General features: G+C 46.3%; 1 protein-coding gene and 1 long non-coding RNA gene across 4 annotated transcripts in view; one reads left to right on the forward strand and one right to left on the reverse strand.

Moving 5' to 3' along the window:
- THADA (THADA armadillo repeat containing) overlaps positions 1-19,639 on the reverse strand; it is a 286,708-nt gene that overhangs the window by 2,132 nt on the left and 264,937 nt on the right. For all 3 annotated transcript variants that reach the window (XM_032497409.1, XM_032497410.1, XM_014560974.2), the window contains one exon: positions 28-197. In XM_032497409.1, coding sequence (XP_032353300.1) covers positions 28-197 — 170 coding nt within the window. The remainder of the gene's footprint in view (positions 1-27; positions 198-19,639) is intronic.
- Positions 2,978-3,724, forward strand: LOC116668966. Its single transcript, XR_004326289.1, has 2 exons — positions 2,978-3,176; positions 3,297-3,724. It is a non-coding gene; the product is annotated as an uncharacterized LOC116668966 (long non-coding RNA).

The following is a 19,639-nucleotide window of genomic DNA, read 5'->3' on the forward strand; positions in this document are numbered from 1 at the left end:
TCCACTGCCCTGAGACCCCGGCATTACCTGATGCGCACTCTCCACACAGACCATGAGGTCATCACCCTCTCCCAGCAGCCATCCCAGCAGGACTGGGAGTCCAGGGCCCAGCTGGTCCCACTGCTGGAGCAGGTCACACAGCACAGCCAGGGCCAGATCCAGAGCAATGGAGGCATCCACCTGGCAGAAGGCAAATTCTGCGGAAACAAGAGAGACGCGACCAATGAGTGTGCTGCTCAGGGTCAACCAGGAGGCTGGGCAGAGCTCTGGGAATGTGAAAGGCCTCAGGTAAAGTCACTGCCACCAGCCAGGCAGGGAAGCTGGTGGGAAAGGCTCACTAAGGGTTGTGAATCCACTTCTGAATCCTGCTGTCTCCACAGCTAGAGTAATGCATAGGCCTGACCCCCTATCCCAGTGTGGACAGAAGCAGCCCCACCTGCAGGACTAGACGTTTATCTCCCCTCAGCCCTTCTACCTGGAAGGATAGCAGGAAAGCTTCCCACCCAGTGTCTCCCCTGCAGACCCGCCAGCAACACCTGAATTCCATTGTTTTGCCCCATCCTCTGAAAGCAAATCCCGTACATAACACGTTAAATCTCTTAACGTCGTAGAGCAGGGCACCAACACACTTTTTTAAAAAATTGATATATAGTCAGTTTACAATGTGTGTGAATTCCTGGTGTTTCAGTCATACATATACATACATATATTCCTTTCCAAATTCTTTTCATTATAGGTTACTACAAGATATTGAATATAGTTCCCTGTGCTATACAGAAGAAACTTGTTGTTTATCTGTTTTATATATAGTAGTTAGTATCTGCAAATCTCGAACTCCCAGTTTATCCATTCCCACCCCCTTTCCCTGCAACAAACTTTTCCTTAAAGGGCCAGAAGGTAAATATTTTAGACTTTGGGAGACTGTCACAACGACTCAACTCTGCTGAAAGCAGCCATAGACGATATGTAAACAAATGGTTGTGGCTGGGTTCCAATAAAAGTTTTATTTAATGTTCCAGTAAAATGTGAATTTCATGTAATTTTTACATGTCAAAAAATATTCTTTTTCTTTTGATTTTTTTTCCCAATTGTTTAAAAATGTAAAAACCGTCTGTAGTTCACAGGCTGTACAATGACAGGAGGGAGGCTGGAATTAGCTCATATCTTGCTGCCCTCTGTATTAGAGTAAATTCGCTTTTCAGAGACCCATCTTCCTAGCCAGCTAGGGGAAGGCTGCTGAAAGAGTAGGAAGGGGTGCAGAAAGAGGAGGTGGGTGCCTTGGGGAAACCATTGCTGACTTCACCATTTTGCCTTAGACAGTCCTAAGTATGGGTTTGAAGGGAGGCACTGACATTTCTGCTAACCACCCTGTCCCTCCCACCTCCAACCTGGAGGAAGCCTGAAACATGGGGTTGAAATCCCACTACACAGACAATAAATCGCTGCAGTTCCATGCAGTGCCTTTCAGTGACCCACTGCTGTTGGGACTTTGTCTTTCCCAAATCTGCATCTCTAACTCTAGCCCACAGACCTGTCCCTGACCATCTGGCCCCCAAAGAGACTTGCTCAGCACACAGAGAAAAGCCTCAGAGTCTGGAATGGAAGCTGAGTTCCCCAGTGCATTGAACCAGGCTTAGTGGACCTATTATGTGCCAGTCCCTAACCAAATACTTTCTCTCCAGTCCCTCAACATCCTTTGGGTTGGGAATTACCACCCCTACTTCACAGGTAAGGATCCAGGGCTCAAGATAGGTTAACTCACCTGCATATAGTCACAGAGCTTTAAGTGTCTACAGAGAAACTGGAATTGACAGCAAGTTTCATGGTGCACGCAGAGCACAGATTTGGAGAATTAGCACCAACATTCTAGAGACACAGGTCTTTATGATGAGATAAGCAGAGTTGGTGACCCTCCATCAGGACCAGTGCTACTTAAAGCCCATGAAGCAGAGCCTAGACTCATGGAGGCAGCCAAAGGACCAAAGTTACCATCCTCAGGGCCCCAAATCAGTCCACAGGACACCTGCCCCTTAGGCTCTGCAGCCTGGAACCAGGCTTCGAACTGGGAAACAAAAAGTTGCAGGGAGGTATGAATGTGCACTTTAGCTGGAGGTCTGAGCCATGTGTTTGTTGATCCAGCCTTCACCTATAATACAATCTCTACTTTTATCTCTATTGACTTCCTCTGTGTAGTTCTCAACTGGTTTAGAATCTGTATGGGGAAGAGGTACCATTAATTAGCATCTTTCAAACCTCAAAGAATCAAAAATACACATGAAGACTGGCATAGGATTAAATACACAGCAGATGCTCAAAACATTCCAGTTTGTGGCTCTGCAGATCATGAAATCTTTTCCTTTACCCCGCCTGATTTAGTTTAAACACTAACATAAAGACTGCCACAAAGAAAGCATTCGATCAGTTGATAATAATGAACAGTTTCCTTCTATTTGAACCCTTATTGTCCTCCCTCTGCCACCAGGAGGGAGGTAACTTTATTTAACAAATGAGGATGCTGTGCTCACAGAAGGGTGGGTAACAGGTCCAAGTTCACACAGTTAGCACTGGCGGCACTGAGCTCAGTTTCTCTCAGTCATAGGCCACCCCCTACCCTGCAGGGAGGCCGTGGTGAAACGCTCCTGGTACCCTATGGGGATGAAGAAGTCAGACTTGATTTTATCACTTTTATTCATTAAAAAGAGCTCCCAGCTTCTTGCCAGATTTTGAAAAAGGTCAAAGCTGTAAGTCCTCAGTATTGTGGTACCAGTATCAAAGGTCAACTTCTCTTGAAATCTTTCAGAAAAATCTGCCCTCTGATTCACCCCTCTTTTCCCCCACCCTTCTTTTTGTCTCTTTAAGGCAAGGACTGTAAGCACCCCGGGGAAGAAAAAAGTCTCATCCACCAGCAAAATCAGTGCCTGCAGCTCAGGCAACATTCCTGCTGGGTCCATAAAGGACACTTGGAGGTGTCCAGAGATGCCCCAGGAAGGCTGGACTGCTACACCTGCCCCACCTGACAGGACAGGTATCCCCAATCCTGCACCATCTCACAGTGCATCGTGCTTAGGAAGTGGCCGGAGAGTGACAGGAATGACAGAGGCACACGAGGAGAGCTGGTGTGTTGGCTGGAAGTGGATCTAGTAGAATTATAACCACCCAAACACCAACCCTGTAAGGTGAGCAGGGAAGGGGAAGGGAGGCAGGGATGGGAGGATTGTTTAGATTTAGATTTCCTGCTTGAGGGGCCAGAGTCACCTCACCAAGTTCCCTCTTTTACTGCCTTGCCCTGGACAAAGACGGCTCAGCCAGAGCAGCGCAGACCTCTCCTGCCCAAATGCCTTGTGAGTGGGAGGCTGAAGAGGAGGGAGAGGAATTTCTCACCTAACCATGCAGGTCAGCTAGGCCCTCACAGCCTTGCCAGTCCATCAAGCAAACAAGAAAGCAAGTGACAGAGCAACAAATGTGTCAGAAGAATCTGCTGTGTGTCCGGAACAGCCAAAACAATCTGGAAAAATACAACAAAACTGGAGGACTCACACTTCCTGATTTCAAAACTGGCGTAAGGATAGACATAATACAGATCAATGGAATAGAACCAAGTGTCCAGAAATAAACCCTCACGCTTGCAGTCAATAGATTTTCGACAAGGGTGTCAAAACAATCAACTGGGGGGAAAGAATAGTCTTTTCAACCAATGGGGCTGAGACAACTAGATACTCACATGCAAGAGAATGAAAGTGGACCCCTACACCTCACTATAAACAAACAAACAAACAAACAAACAAACAAACAAATAAATGAATAAATAATAATATATATATATATATATAAATTAACTTAAAAATGTATCAAAGATTGAAATTTGAGAGGTAAAACTCTAAAATTCAGAAAAAAACATAGGAGTAGGCAATGGCATCTTAAACATGACACCAAAAAGGAAGCAACAACAAAAAAAGTTAGACTTCATCAAAACTGAAGATTTTTGTGCTTCAAAGGACATCCTTAAGAAAGCAAAAAGACAACTCCCAGAATTGGAGAACATGCTTGCAAATCGTGTATCTGACAAGGGATTTGTATCTAAAGTGCATTAAAAACTCTTAAAACTCAATACTAAAAAGACCAATAATTCAGTTAAAACATAAGCAAAGGGTCTGAATAGACACTTCTCCAGAAAAGATATACAAATGACCGATAAGCCCATGAGGAGACGCTTAGCATCATTAACCATCAGGGAAATACAAATCAAAACCACAACGAGGAACTACTTCATACCTACTAGGATAACTTTAATCAAAAAGACAGATATTAAGTTTTGATGAAGATGTGAAGAAATGGGAACTCTCATGCACTGCTGATAGGAATGTAAAATGGTGCAGCTACTGTGGAAACCAGTCCTAAAGTCTCTCCCACTCTTAGACATATACCTAAGAGATAAAAAACATACATCCACATAGAAATGTGTATGGTAAATGTTTATATAAGAGCCTTATCCATAAAAGCCAATATGTGGAAACAACCAAAATGTTCATGAACCAGTGGATGGATAAATAAAGTGTGGTACATCCATATAATGGAATATTATTCAGCCATAAAAAGACATGAAGTACTGATACACACTACAATGCAGATGAACCTTGAAAACATTATGCTAAGTGAAAGAAGCCAGACACAGAAGATCACATATTGTATAATTCCACTCATATTAAATGTCCAAAACAGACAAATCATGGAGACAAGAAGTAGATTAGTGGTTGCCAGGGGTTGGAGAATGGGGAGCAGGTGGAATGACTGCTGATTGATATAGTGTTTCTTTTTGGGTTAATAAAAATGTTCTGGGATCCGACAGTGGTGACGGTTGTACAACCTTATGAATATACTAAAAATTTGTACATATGTGCACTTTTAATTTGATGTTTTGTATCTACGTGAATTCCATCTGGGCTAGGGGGTGCTGTGGAGAGTGTGGAAGGCTGAAGAATGGCCTCCCAAAGTTACCCATGTCAAGTCCTTGGTCTCTGTGAATGTTATCTTACTTGGAAAAAGAGTCTTTGCAGGTGTGATTAAGTTGATGATACTGAGATGAGGAGATAATTTTGGGTGACCTGGGTGGACCCAGAATGCTGTTGCAAATGTCCTACATAAGAGAGGGGCAGAGGGAGGTCTGACACCAGACACACGTAGGAAGGAAGACACATGGAGGAGAAGGTGATGTGAAGACAGGGGCAGAGACTGGAGGGATGCATAAAGAAATGCTGACAACCTCCAGAAGCCTGAAGAGGCAAGGACCGGATTTGTCCTAGAGTCTGCAGAGGGAATGTGGCCTGGCTGACATCTTGATTTCAGATTTCTGGCCTCTGGAACTGTGAGACAATAAACTGTTGTTGTTTAATTTATTTTTAAATTTTAATTTATTTTCCTTTTATGTTAATGGAGGTGCTGGGGATTGAACGCTGGACCTCGTGCAAACTGAGCATGTGCTCTACCACTGAGCTATGCCCTCCACCCACTAAGTTGCTGTTGCTTTAAGCCACCAAGTTTGTGGTAACTTGTTACAGCAGTCACAGGAAACTGACACAGAGGAATGAAGGGTAACTGCTAAAGGGTGTGGAATTTCTTGTTGGAGTCATGAAAGTGTCCTAAAATTGATTGTGTTGATGGTGTACAACTCTATGAATATGCTAAAAAAACACTAAATTGTACTCTTTAAATGGGTATGGTATGTGTATGGTATACCTTGGTAAAACTATTATATTTTAAAAAGATCTGCTATATGCCTACATTGGTTCCAGTTGCTGGTTCCAGGAAGCCTGACCTGGGCAGAGGCGGTCTACTGGAGGGGCCTGGGGACACATTTAGAGCCCTCAGGCTTGCTTGTGGAGCCCAGGGCTTGGGTGCTGGAGGTCTCTGCAGAGGCGAATGGTGGGTCAGAAGATAGAAAGGGGGCTCGAGAAGGCTTCCTGGAGGAGCTGGGTCTCTGCCTGGGCCCTTCACGAGACAGTCAGGAACTAGGTGCTGACGGTCGGCTGTGTGGCCAGGGCCGTGCTAAGTCCCGTGGGAAAGCAAGACAAGTAGCTGACATGTCCTGTAACATTCAGTCATTTGGAAACTAGTTGGAAGTGCAACAAGTGAGCCTTTGGAACTGGTTAATCCTGTGCTTTCCATCCCTGAGAATGGATAACTCACTTGGATGGTAGGGGAGAGCAGACAAGAGGCTGGACTGCCTCTGCCCCAGCCACGTCGGGGCTCTCCTGGCAAGGGGCACACCTGCTGCTCAGAAACTGCTTCATGCTCCCCTGCCCAGTCTTCTTCCCACCTCCACGAAGAGGCCCACCCTGGGCTGGGAGCTGAAGACCCAGGCATCACACAGCTAGTGTGCTGAATGCACTCAAAGTCCCAGCCCGTGTCCCTCGACTAAGAGAAGTGATCATTCATTTCTAGGCAGACAGACAGGCAAGTCAGAGGCTTTGAGGCTATTCTCAACTGTACTGATTAAAATGAAAATGTAAACAAGAATTTTTTTCCCATTTTGCCAAACTTGAAAAGCAATTCAGATCATGGATTAGAAACTTACCATCTAATTCTAAAGTATGATGGGGGAAGATACCTTCTAGACTCAGGCTGTTAGGTAGTTAGATGAGTGGGAGGAACCTGGCGGATAAGGTGGAGGAGAGGGAGGATGGTCTGGATGATGGCAGTATGCTCGCCTTCAGCGTAAAAGGGCTTTATTTCATCTAAACGAGTGCCAGAAAGAAACCGGTTAGAACCCAACAGCCATAACTGCATGGAAGCGACAAGGACCTAACCAGACATGACCCAGTGCTCATTGTAATATAATTAGCATGCCGTTTAGGCTCCCCCTTAATGGGTTTTCTGTGTGCATCATGGGTAAGGACGTGTGCAAAAAGGGACGAGCATGATTAAGCACTCCAGGGGCAAGAGTTGTCAATCAATCAAGAGATCACCTCTAAGTGAGGGTTTAAGAGAAAGGGCAAACAAAGACCATTATTACCTGCCCTCGGATCAGCCTGCTTCCCGTTCTTGGAGGTGTACTTTCCCTTTACTAATAAAACCTTTAAATCTTTGCTTTACAATGCTTCTGTCTCCCATCTGAATTCTTATCTTTCGGGTAAGACAAGAACTAGGGTCTTTTCCCTTCCCCTTTTGGGGGTAACAAGGCCATTGGTCAAGCCTCCTTCCCAGTCCTTCCCAATAGAGGTCAAGTCAGCCCAGGAAATGCTGAGTATAAATGGTGATGAGTTGGATTCTCCCTGCCCCCAGCTCTGGAGAATCCTGTTTCAAGCATTTGTGGCAAATCCCTCAACCCTGCCATCCAACCCTGTTCACCCACCCATTTACCCATCAATTCACGCTTTCATCTTCCCACAGGTATTAACTGATCACCAGCTGGGGGGGCTGGGGGGTGGGGGACTGTGGGGAACAGGAGGAAAACCCCAGGCCCTTCTCTCAGAGAGCAAATAGTTCAGTCAGAGAGCCAGAGGCAAGTTGACACAGACGAAGTGTCAGGAAACAGTCCAAGATGGTGTATGACGGGGACAAATGATACCATTACTAGTAGTAATGAAAGGACAGAAGAGGAAAAAAGAAGTGAGGAGTGGGAGGAGGGGGATCTTCATGGAGGGAAACTTAGGCAGGCAGAGCATCAGAGGCCAAGCACAGCTGTACGAAAAGGAAGAGCAGGGAGAGCAGACCTGCCGGCTGGAAAAGGGGGCTGGCGGTGGGGGTGGGAGGAGGAATGAGGACGGGAGGTGAAGATGGAGGCGCAGACAGCCTCGAGCAGTCCTGGGAGGCAAAGGCGGTGTGTGACCGAGTGAGTACTACTGTGCCTTTTTTGGGTGAATGAAAGTATTTTAAGGTTTCACTGGGCTCTTTTCAGACAACTTCATTACGTCCAGTCTTCTCTATGGACTTCTCCCCTTCCCAGCAGGGCAAGTGCCTGTATTTTAACCAGTCAGAGGAAACAAACGTGGAACCGAAGCGCGGTTTGGCTGCTGACTCGGCCATTCAACTTCTTGCAGGGGCTGCAGAATCCTTACTGGCCCCGTCTCTCCCGACCCTCACCCCAGGAGCCCCGCTCTCTGCTCTCCAGGGCCCTCAGAGCCAGGGCGGAGAGGTGGGATCTCCAGGCATCACAGTCAGTGAGAGGACTTGATCACCAAAGGTCATCATCTCAGACCTTACCAGTAAACAGAGCTCCAGGGTGACCTTGACCTGAGACAAATGGCCCTGAGGAAGGTCAGCGTCCTAAGGAATGGAGGGAGGTGGTGCTACAGCAGCTCTGAAAAGCCCGGCAGGAAGTCTGGGTGGGGGACCACGCGTATCTGTGGTATTAGTCTCTGTTCTTTATCTGAGTGTTTTGAAAATTTCATCAAAGAAGAACCAAGAGTGCCGGCCAGTGCTCCCACGGGCAGCCCCAGCAGGCACTGCGACCACTGCCCACGCAATCACGGCTCTACGTCGCGCCCGGGACGACAGCCAGTCCTCGCCTTCACTCCCGACCTGGCCACGCTACTACATCTGGAGGGGAACTCACACTTCACCTGGCCCAGCTGGACGCCTCTTCCTCCTCCTCCTTCCTTTTCTTCTTTTCACTTTTTAAGCCCTAGAGACCATTGTTTAAAAGACAGTACACGTGGAGGCAGAACCAACCAAATACACACAGCTCAGGGGTCCTAGGGCCCCAAGGGCCCCAACAGAAACATCTGGCAGGGGTGCAAATGGACTGTTGGGGCTTCACACAAGTTTGGTACAGCTCACATTTTTTAAAAATCAGGAGACTTCACATGTAAAAATCCAAATGTCTAGCAGCTCTTGAAAATTCAAGAACCTGGTGTCTCTAGGTCTGTATTTTAATGTGATAACAGCGGCCTGGAGCAGAGCAGTGGTCACAGCCTACAGGAGACATCTTAAATAACATTTAAGGTTATTGAGGTTTAGAGAAGTAACCCATTCAAGATCACCCAGGCTGTAAGTGGTAGGGCCAGCTTACAAATCCAGGCTTCTCTGACCCTGAACCATTTTTGCTAAGCTACCTATCAATGTTGAATGAATAGAGGGATGGATGAAAACACTAATTATTTTCTGTTTGCCCCTCAGACCTATTCTTTGTCCTTCTCTATCCTGCTCAGTACCCCAGAAGGTTGACCTCCATGGACTGAATTACCCAAGTTTCCCTGCCACCTGGCTTCTAGCCAGATTCATCTAATGGGAAGGGAACACAGATTTTGGAAGGTAGGAAGAGAGAGAGGTTGGGTATTTTTTTCCTGCACCCTTCCCTGCAAGTTGCCAAGGTTCTGGCGGTGGCTGCAATCCCCTAATTCAGCTCCCCCCTGGGTTCTGGTAACCCCATTCCCTCTGCTCTCGGCTGTAGGGCGGCAGGGGGCGGCGACAGGTTCCCACCATAGCTAGTCTCTAAGGGCCTCAACATCACTTCTTGCTTCCCTCCCCTGCAGTGGTTCTCAACCTCAACCAGAGAGGATGCGACCCCTGGGGAACATTTACCAATGTCTGGAGACGTTTTTGGTTGTCACAATTCAGAGGCGGTGGTGCTACTGGTGTGCACTGAGTAGGGGCCAGGGATGACACTAAACATCCTACAATGCACTTGACAGCCCTCTCCCCAGAATGCTGACGTGCTGAGGCTGAGAAGCCCTGCTTTCACCCTCCCCACAACCCTCCCCAACTGTAAAGGGTCCTTTCAGTGAAGTCTCTTCAAGTCCAGGAGATGCAGGGAGGGATGGAACCCTTCAGTGTCCATCAGGAACCAGGGGCCTGGGTCTCTATTTGGGGCATATGAGACGGAGCTCACCTCCTCACCCCCTCTTTCTGGAAGGTCACCCCTCCCCACCAGCTCTCTGGGCAGAGAGATGACAAAAGGGGAAAAGCAGCCACTAGAGGTGAACAGGCTGCTACAGAGCCCTTTCTGTCTGGAAGTGGAAAAATTTTCCAGGGAAAGGATAAAAACACCATCGTTTGAAATTCTAAAAATACTTGGGGGAAAAAAACCCTTTCAAATATTAGGAATTTGCTTTTTCTTAATTTTCCAGCTATTTTCATATGGAACAAACAGCCTAGGTTCCCAAAAGCTCCTGTAGACCTAGCTCCCAAAGACTGAGATTCCCACAGACACAGTTACATGACCAATGCAAACGTTTTTTCCTGGTGACTTGTCACGAAGCCGGGAATACTGCAGCAAATCTTTTGTTTTAATTTTATAGAAGCGATATAGTAAAAAAAAAAATCTTTATTTTTAAAGTTAAAATAACTATGATTTAAAAAATGTGGGCCCACCTCAAATCACTGGGTCAATATATATGTATACTTCCCCTGCCCTGATTTTAAAAATGGATACAGCCAATATGGATGAAAACAAATAAGCATTTCATAAGAGCTGTAAGTGTGCATTTCTTATTCAGTAGGGCCAGACTCCACTAAAGAGGGGTTGATAAATTAAATTACAGCCGGTTAACAGTGCACTCGGCTCAAAGCTTATAAAAACATTTGCGTTTGTTCACTTCCAATCACACCGAAGAATAAGAAATGGATTCAAACAAGTATCACCCTCAGGCAGCAACGCTGTGGAAAAGACCTGGTTCTCCTAGGGGCCTGCAACCTGAGGAGGAGGGAGGGCACCCACCACCTCTCCACCTTTCCGGGGACAGCAGTTATAAGCAGCTTTGTGTGCAACATACAGTTCCTTTTCTCCCAAGGTCAGCAGGGAGTAAGGTGCACGTGGGCTTCATCCATGGCTGCTCCAGAGCAGAATAACCAAAGCATGTCCCTGGGGCCCTGGTGTGTGAAGGGGCCACAGAGTGAGGAGTAAGCTGGATCCAGATGAGAGATGCTCGGGCCCACACTTGGCATTTCTCCATTCATCGAGGATAAATCAGCCAGGTCAGCCAGGTCCTTCCTGTGCCAGGTCAGCCCCTTGTCCCAAGATGGGCTGGGACCTCTCCAGCACCTCCCCAGCACTCAGCCTGCACCTTGGTGATTCCACTCTGCTGAGTCTCCCTAAGAAATCGATCACCTCCACCTCTCCGTGGAAGGTAAGTGCCTTGGGCTTTATTCTTCTCTACATGGTCACTCACCCCAAATGCTCCTCCTGGAGAGGGCAATCTGACCCCTTCTCCCCGTCTCTCCCTGCCCCTGCCCAGTGAACTAGTGAGCCAGCGAGGGCAGGTAGGAAAGCCTTTGATGGAGCTGGGGTACAATGAGGTTGCTAACAGACTGGGAAGCCCTCTTGCAGGTGTCTGGACGACCTAAGATCCCCTTCTGCCATCAGCTCTTCTTCCTCTGCCTGGGCAGAGTCAGCGGCTCTGTAGGCGTGGTCCACATTCCTCCAGTTTGGGTCTTGCAATTTCTCTCTTCCTTTTCCTCTTTTTTTTTTTTTTAATGGAGGTACTGGGGATTGAACCCAGGACCACGTGAGTGCTAAGCATGTGCTCTGTCACTGAGCTATTTCCTTCCTCACTACTTCCCTTTCCTTAAAGTCACTCTAGTTTTCTTTAGTTTATTTCACTACTGGAATTTCTTTCTCTTACAGGGAATTTTTTCTCAGCCTCAGCTCTTTGGATTGATGAGCTCCTTCTAACATGGCGGGCTGCCCAGCTCCCCCATCACACTGGTGGGGGGATAGGGGAGGTAGTGGGTGAGGATGGTCCAGAAGTGTATCTGAAGACTAGAAATTTGAAATCAGAAACATTCAGGATGGTAATTTTTCTCTCCTGAGAACTTTCCCACTTCACCTACCAGCCTTATCGAGAATCCAGAAAGCTCCCTTTTAGGTGCCCCCTCCTCACTCCCAGGCTTTTAGAGCTCTAAAGAGAACAAAGAAGGTGGAGGGTATAGCTCAGTGGTAGAGCACATGCTTAGCATGCATGAGGTACTGGGTTCAAACCCCAGCACCTTCATTCAAAAAGAAAAAAAAAAGAAAAAAAAGATACTCTTTAAAAAAATAAAAAGATAAACAGAACAAAGACAGCCCATTGTAATATAACAAGCAAATCAAGGTATAAATGACTCCTAAACTCACAAAGTTAATTTAACATTTATAAACAGTGCTCAAAATATAAGTGCCTGTGATTTCAAAGTTTCTGGGAATTTTGTGTCTTGAAATGGGATTCACTCCCAATTTCTCAAGGCCTTTCCTATCTGTGACCAAAATTCCCCGGCAGCTTCCCAGGAACTGCTGTCTGCCTTCCAAAGGTGACGGAAACCGCCTGCTGCCATGGCCCTGGGCTGATGGAAGTGGAGTAACTGAGGCTAGAAAACCCAGGAAGAGGAAAGGGGAGGGAGAGGCCACGGAAAACATCTCTTTCTAAGAACAAGCCAAGGAAGAGATGACAATTCAGAGAATACAGAGCAGTGAGGCTCTGGGTTTTTAGCAACTAAAAAGGAGGAAAGATCAAACTGTGGCAGGATGGATTAAAATGAGCTGCTGGGAGGAGCATCTGGGTCTTAAGGGTTTTAAGACCCTGGAGTCCACTGCCCAGATCGGCTCCTTTGCTTTCGGTATCAGTCCTTGGGAGGGTGGGAGGAGGGGTTAGGCGGAAGAGGAACCCTGGGAAGCAGCAGGTTGTTTTTGACCTTGAAGATGTTTTGATTTTGCCACGAATGCTACTGGTCAAAACAATCCACGTAAACCTAAACTGACAATGGCTAAATAGCACGAGATAAAATTCACAGTAACTGACCAAAGAAGTCATTTTGTTAATAACACTCAAAACTGCAAATAGTAACAACAACAACAACAACAACAACAACAACAACAATAACTGGGGGGAAATGTGATGGTGGGAACAAACATACAAACACAAACCAAAAATCCTGACAAAATTGAAAACCAAGTATGGTGAAACTCTTATTGACTAAAATTTGGACCAAAAAGCAAATATTCACTGTCAAATTTTTTAGAGAAAAGAATTAATAAAAAGGGAGACCATTAGAACATTTTAATGGCTCTATATAGAAAATCAATCAAGGAATTAAATTGGCTTGATGGAGTCACACTGGAAAATAATTCCCTGATGAAAATTTATCAATGTTGATATAGTTCAGATTAAAAAAAATTTGTATTTACATGGAGTTGCAATGTCCTCCAAGTAAAAATGTTGAGGTCAAAACACAGTGAACTCATTTTGAAGGGAGAGAAAGGAGGAGAGTATCCTCTCAATTTGGTCCTCACTCAAGGAGCAGTCTGGCCTGTTCCCACAACCTTCCTGTCCCTAAACGCGTGGCCTCCACCGCTCATCTGAATCCAGTCTCTGGCAGTGTGGGCAGGGCTTTGGCACTCTCTCCTTGGCTACTTCCTGCCCTCTCTTCTTAGTGGCACCCCATCCCTGGCCCTCACCTCTATATCCACAGTTACCTGTCCAACAATTGTACCTCTCCATCCCCACTGCTGCTCTGAGGTTCCCCCTCACCAGTCTTCCTTTTAGAACAATGGCAACCTCCCAACCAGCCTTTGTGCTTCTAGTCTTGGCCTCCTTCTCTTCAAGCCATCCTCTACCCTGTGGTCCAGGCAATCTTTCTAACACTTCCTTTTTAAAAGTCTACAGTGGCTCCTCAGAGCCCAAGTGCCTTAACTCTTTAGCATGAAAGGCTCTTTCTGCCTGGCTCCCCCGTCCCGATAATTATAGGAGTAAGTAAGTCCATGCTGTCCTGTATTACACCTTCGTCACTAGTGGACTGGCCACACCAGCCACACGTGTTTTAACTTCACATCTTCCTTCATTCTGGGTTGTTGAATCCCTTTCTAAGTTCTTCCCTTGCCTGAATCCAAACTTTTCAGCATGTCCTTGATGACCTCTTCATTTCCAGAGAGACTCCTGGTTCCTCAGCCTCATTCCTTCCGTTTCTTTCCAGATGTAGTAGAATGAGGTCAGTGTGTATTAGAGGGTAAGGATGGGATGGTACATGCCTGCTATTCCTTGTCAGAGTAGACCTAGGAGAAACCATTAAGAAAGGACCTCCAGTTCCTCAAAAAGTTAAACATGGAATTATCATACAATCCAGCAATTCCACTCCGAAGTAATTATCCAGAAGAACTGAAAATAAGCACTCAAACAACAACTTGCACATGAATATTCACAGGAGCACTATTCATAACAGTCAAAAGGTGGAAACAACTCAAATGTCCATCACTGGATGAGTAGATACACAAAATATGATACATCCATACAACTGCATATTACTTGGGCATAAAAATAAATGAAGTAGTTATATAAGCTACAATACGGATGAAACTTGTAAACGTTATGCCTAGTGAAAAAGGCCAGGCACAAAAGGTCATATGATTCCCTTTATATGAAATCGCCAGCATAGGAAGATTGATGGATACAGAAAGCAGACTGGTGGTTGCCAGTGGCTGGGAGGGGAGGATAGGAAGTGACTGCTTAATGGACATGGGCTTTTGGGGAGGGTGATGAAAATGTTCTGGAACTAGAGGGTGGTGATGGTTGCACATTATGAATCACTAAATGCCATTGAATAGCATGCTTTAAAATGGTTAACTGTATGTCATGTGAATTTCACCTTAACAACAACAACAACAAAATACAAAAAAGGAAAGACCTCCTTGGGAATGGAGCCAGAGTGTGCCGGGAACAGGGGACAGTGGGTAATTCAATTCTGTGCCCCTGTGGCTTTAAATAAAAGGGGTGGGTAAGAAAGGAGCTCTTCAATGAGTCTTACTCCCCAGGACACATTTCCCAAAGACTAACTCAGAGCAGGGGTGTGAGGGGTGGAGAGATAGTGTACCTGGGGGTAAAAGGAGCAAGAGGGAAGAGGGCTGGCCCTCCCTCCTCGCTGCTGGTGTCGGCTCACACAGGAGAGGTGTAGGACTTGGAGGACTAGAAAGGCTGCAAGCCTGGGAGGGTGGTCTGAACAGCCACTGAGGCGGGAACCCTTGTTTTCCTAAGCCTCATCACGTTCAGTAATAAAGCAAGAAGCTTTACGTCTAGAAGCACCTGCAAGGTAAGACTCGTGTGTAAGTGGATCCCATGAAATAGAGTCTTATGCAGAGAACGGAGATCAGATCACAAAGCTGTAAGGAGAAATCTCTTTACCCAAATTACACAGACCCACACGTCTGGTTTCCATTTCATTGCCTGGGTCTGTTTTATAGTTGTGCTTTTTCATGAAAGCTTTTAAGGGAGGCTGTTCCCTGATGTCATGCAAAAAAAATGTCTGAATACAATTACATTACAGAGCAGCGCTCTTGGAAGAGAACGCAGCTGGGAAGCTTGCTGGTGTCCTGTTTCCTTCCCTTTAAAAGCCATTTGCTCTCTAAAAACAGAAGTCCCCAATCCCAGCTCTCCTGGTCCCTCTACCTGTCAGAGCGCCCAGTGGTATCCCCCAGGGATGTGGGTGGGCTGTCAGGTAATGGCGTCCAGCTCCAGAGACCGGCACACAATCCTGAGCCACCTTGTGTAAGGTCACCCATTTTACAATCCAGGTGAGGGAACAGAGCTTCCTTCTAACGGCATTCTCAGGAATCTACTCTAAAGCCTCCTTTCCATTGCCTCCCTACCCTCATGCCTTATTCCAACTTGCCCCCAGGTTTGGGGAATGGTTTTTCTTAAAAGCTATTATGAAAAACAGCTCTTCTCCATCAAAATCTGTTCTATTGTGAGCAAATTCTCCATATTTTTCACCCTTTCCCTGTTTCTTTCTCCTCCTGGTGGAAGCTCCCACACTCCTAACTTTCTAGTAGACACTGGTCTTTCCCTCCCTCAGTCTCTGACTCAGGAGGATCAGCATACACCTCCTGCCACTTCCAGACTGCCTCTCCTTCTCACTCAACAATATCTCTTCTTTCCAAGTCCATACTAACCACTCCCTGTTCTTGTCAACCTTAACTAGAGACCAGGCCTTTCTCAATGACGCAGAGTCACCGCCACCTGACTGGTGACTTTAACATCCGTAAAGATATCCCTCCCAGTGCTTGGTTTCACTATTCTCCAACCTCTTCAATTCCAATACTCTCCATCTCCAATTTCACTTCACTCCCAATAACCCTGACGGCATCCAAGACCTTGTCATTACTTACAATTCTTTCAACTTCAAGATCTCAAACTCTAAGCTTTTTCAACACTTTTAAGTGAAAGTCATCATCGCTGACATTTATTGAGCACTTGTTATGTGTAAGCACTATCATAAGTACTTCACATAAATTAATTACATATGTATTAATTACAACGACCTTTTAAAGGTACTATGAGACCCATTTTACCCACGAGGTAAGCAGAGACACAGGTGAGGATATGAGATTTAAACCACACAGTCTATACACTACGGCCGACGCCACATGGCCTCCCTAATAACCCTAAAACAATTGTTTAACCTTCCACTTCTTCCACTGAAACTAACTACCCCGTCACCCTAATCCTGATCCCATCCTTGACCCTGCCCCTTCTCTTAGGCCATCACTTGCCTCTCTCTACAGATATCCTGGGCTCCCTGGGTCTGTGATGCTCTTCCTAGCCCCCATTTCCCTTGTCAGTCTGATCTCATTCCAGGCTCAACTGTGCTCCATAGCCACCTCTCCTCACATCATCTCCGGATTCACCGTGAGCCACTGATTCCCACCGAAGGGAAGGGTCTGGTCCTCAGGGTCTCTGCACATCCATGCTCTTTCATTTCAGCTGGCATCTCCCTGCCCCCTGGCTGTGCTATTCTTTCATTTTTTTTTTTTTTTGGTGACTCCTAACTGAACCTCTATATAAACTGTTCCAACTGTCTCCCTGTTCCTCCATCCTACTCCCTAACTACTCATTCTTCCAGATAATCTTGTCTTCTAAAAAAGACATTCAATATAAGCTCAAATATCTGTCCTCCCTAACTTCAAAGTTTTCTAATGATTCTTTTGAAACATTAGCTTGAAGGCAGAGCAGGGACTAGGAAATGTGGTTTGAGGATGAGGGAGTAATGTCAATATTTATATGAGAGACAGCCTGGAGAGGGAGAAGGAGGGCCCTAAAGACACATGGCAGAAAAGGGCATGTGGCTGGAGAGGGGTCATAGGGCTGGCATCAGGCGCCACATGAAGAAGGCGTGGAGGTGAAGGAGCATTTGTGGCTGAGTCTGAAGGGGGCCAGATGAGAAGAGAGATGATGTTACAGAGTGGCCTCCTACTTACTTTTAAACTCCTTGAAGTAGGTTTCTGACCTCTCCACTACTGGACCTTCTCTCTCAAAACTCATTTGTGACATTTCTTCAGTCCTGATGCTCCTTGACCTGACCTTTTGATGGTGACTGGGATGGTTGACCAACCCTGTCCTCTTGATAGTTTTTCCTTATGTGGCTTCATGACAATGGAACCTCTTAGTTTTCTTGATGGGACTTCCTTTACTAGCTTCCCTCCCAGGCTATTATGATGACCTACTAAGAATGCTCTTTACCTTTAATTACTAAAACCCCATCCATCCGTCTCTCTCTTTCAATATATATTTATTGAGCCCCTACCATCTGCCAAGCACATGGCAGCTATTAAACTGTAGCTGAATTAATCTTAATGTATAGCTCTGATCATGTTACTTATTTGTTAAAAATTTTTACTGGTTCTCTAGTGCAAATGATAGCCAGATTCTTTGCCCTGGCACTCTGGGCTTTTAGTGGACGTCTCTTGTTTTTGTGGCCTAGCTTCCATTCACCTTCTCTGGATAGCTGTGTCCCAACCTTCCCCTGGACAGCCAGCCCCTCCACAGCTTTAGTCCATGTGCTTTGGGTGTGGCTAACTCCCCCTCCAACTCCAGCCATGGGCACCTGCCCCAGGTCTAAGCCAATCAGGGCATCATGTTCCCTGCTTCAGAAATTAGTTCCAGGAGAGGCCTGGAACCCAACTACAGCCATTAAAAAAGCATTTAAAAGTCAAGGGACTTTACTGATACAGGCCTTGATTACACAAAGATGTGAAGGCTAGAGCAGTTACAGCCATCTGACAACTCCAAGGGAAGTGAGAGCTTATCTGAAAACAGAACCAATGAAGAGCAGAGAAGAAAAATGGTGAGAAACCAGGTCCCTGGGACACTGTCTGAGCCCTTGAATTGGCTCCAGAACTCTCAAGTCACATGATCCACTGTGCCCCGCTGTGCTGGAGTGGGTTGGGTCAGACTTTTCGTCCTTTGCATGTGAGAGTCCTGCTTGGTCCAGAGATCCTCAGCTGCATCCCATCTTTCCTCTCACCCCACCCTACTCGCATATGGAGGCTTGTACACTAATTTATTCCTTTCCTGAATATGCCTCACACTTGGCCATCTCTGTCTTTCTGGAAGGCTCCCCATCTTTTCCATCTTCTCTCACTCAAATTATATCTAACCTTTAAGCTTCAGTCCTAATGAACTTTCATCTAAGAAGCCATTCTTCTCCAATTTCTCCCACTAACAAGTGTTTGTCAAATGAATGACTAACTGAACAATAACACAGAGAGACAGGGTCCAAGGAGTGGGGTTTGCCAACCTGCTGTACAGACCTGGGTTCCAGCTATCCTCTTCGTCACCTCTAAGGGTGGGACTTGTTTTTTCCATCTTCCCACTGGTCAAAATCCCCGCTTCCTACCCTCTTTGGCCATCATTTCCCAAAAAAGTTTCCCTTGGGATGCTGGCTTATTAGAATGTTTGTAGATACTTAAAACAGAAAACTCCAAACTCCAAAACCAAGCAAAGGAAAAAGGGAAAAAAAGAAAAAAAGATTTGGCTATTAAATAAGCCTGGAAAATTCTGAGTTAAACAAAGGTTTTTGTTTTTAATGCAGGGAGGTGGGGATGGGGGCAGGACGTGTAGACTTTCTCCAACTTACTCATAAAACAGGTACAGCACAGAGGGGAGTGCTGCATTCTTCCTTGCAGACATGCTTTGGTTTAAGGTGGTGCGGGTGATTTTATATACACACATAAATATCCTACCCTTTGTTCAAGGTGCCTATTTGCTCTGCACAGTGACTATTATGAACACAGAAAACTGTTCATTGTTAAACATGGCATGCTAAGTGGTTTTGCTCTCTGGCAAATCTCCAAACCATAATTATTAAGGGACCAGGAGCTGCTGAGGAATTCTTGGGTTACAGAGGCTTTGATCTGCCCCTGCCTTCCCTCCCTGACATGGATTTCCACGGGTGTGGCTGACTTCCATTGTTTTTCCCCAGCGGTGTGGCTGCCTCGAAGGTGTGGACAGAAAAGAACCACAAGGTGAGCGGGGTGACTGCTGAGACCAGGCTCTGGCTGAAGCCCTGCACGGCTGGAACCAAGGGAACGCATGAGCTCTGTCCCAGTCTCAGAGTCCTAATGCTGTGGCCTCGAATATTCCACGTTCCTCGCGCTCTGGGAAGCCCAGGTTCTTGGGCCGCCCTCGTGATCGGGCTCTAGCTGGAGTGCAGCCTCTGCTCTCAGTGGCCCACGTGACTTTGTCTAGCAAAAGGCAGCAGGCTCTGCGTGGGGGAGGCTTTGTCATTTCAATCCCATCCCAGCTGAACGAAAAGCCTTTGAGGAGCACTGGCCATTGGCATGTGTTGACATCAAACTCAGCTGCCTGCTTGACAAAGTGAAGAAGATGCCCCAACTCGGTCATAAACGTTAGGTCAAACTTCTGACAGAGCCAAACACCTTTCCACTGAATCACAGGCTGGA

This window comes from Camelus ferus, chromosome 15 (genome assembly GCF_009834535.1).
Source record: "Camelus ferus isolate YT-003-E chromosome 15, BCGSAC_Cfer_1.0, whole genome shotgun sequence".
Taxonomy (NCBI): Eukaryota; Metazoa; Chordata; class Mammalia; order Artiodactyla; family Camelidae; genus Camelus; species Camelus ferus.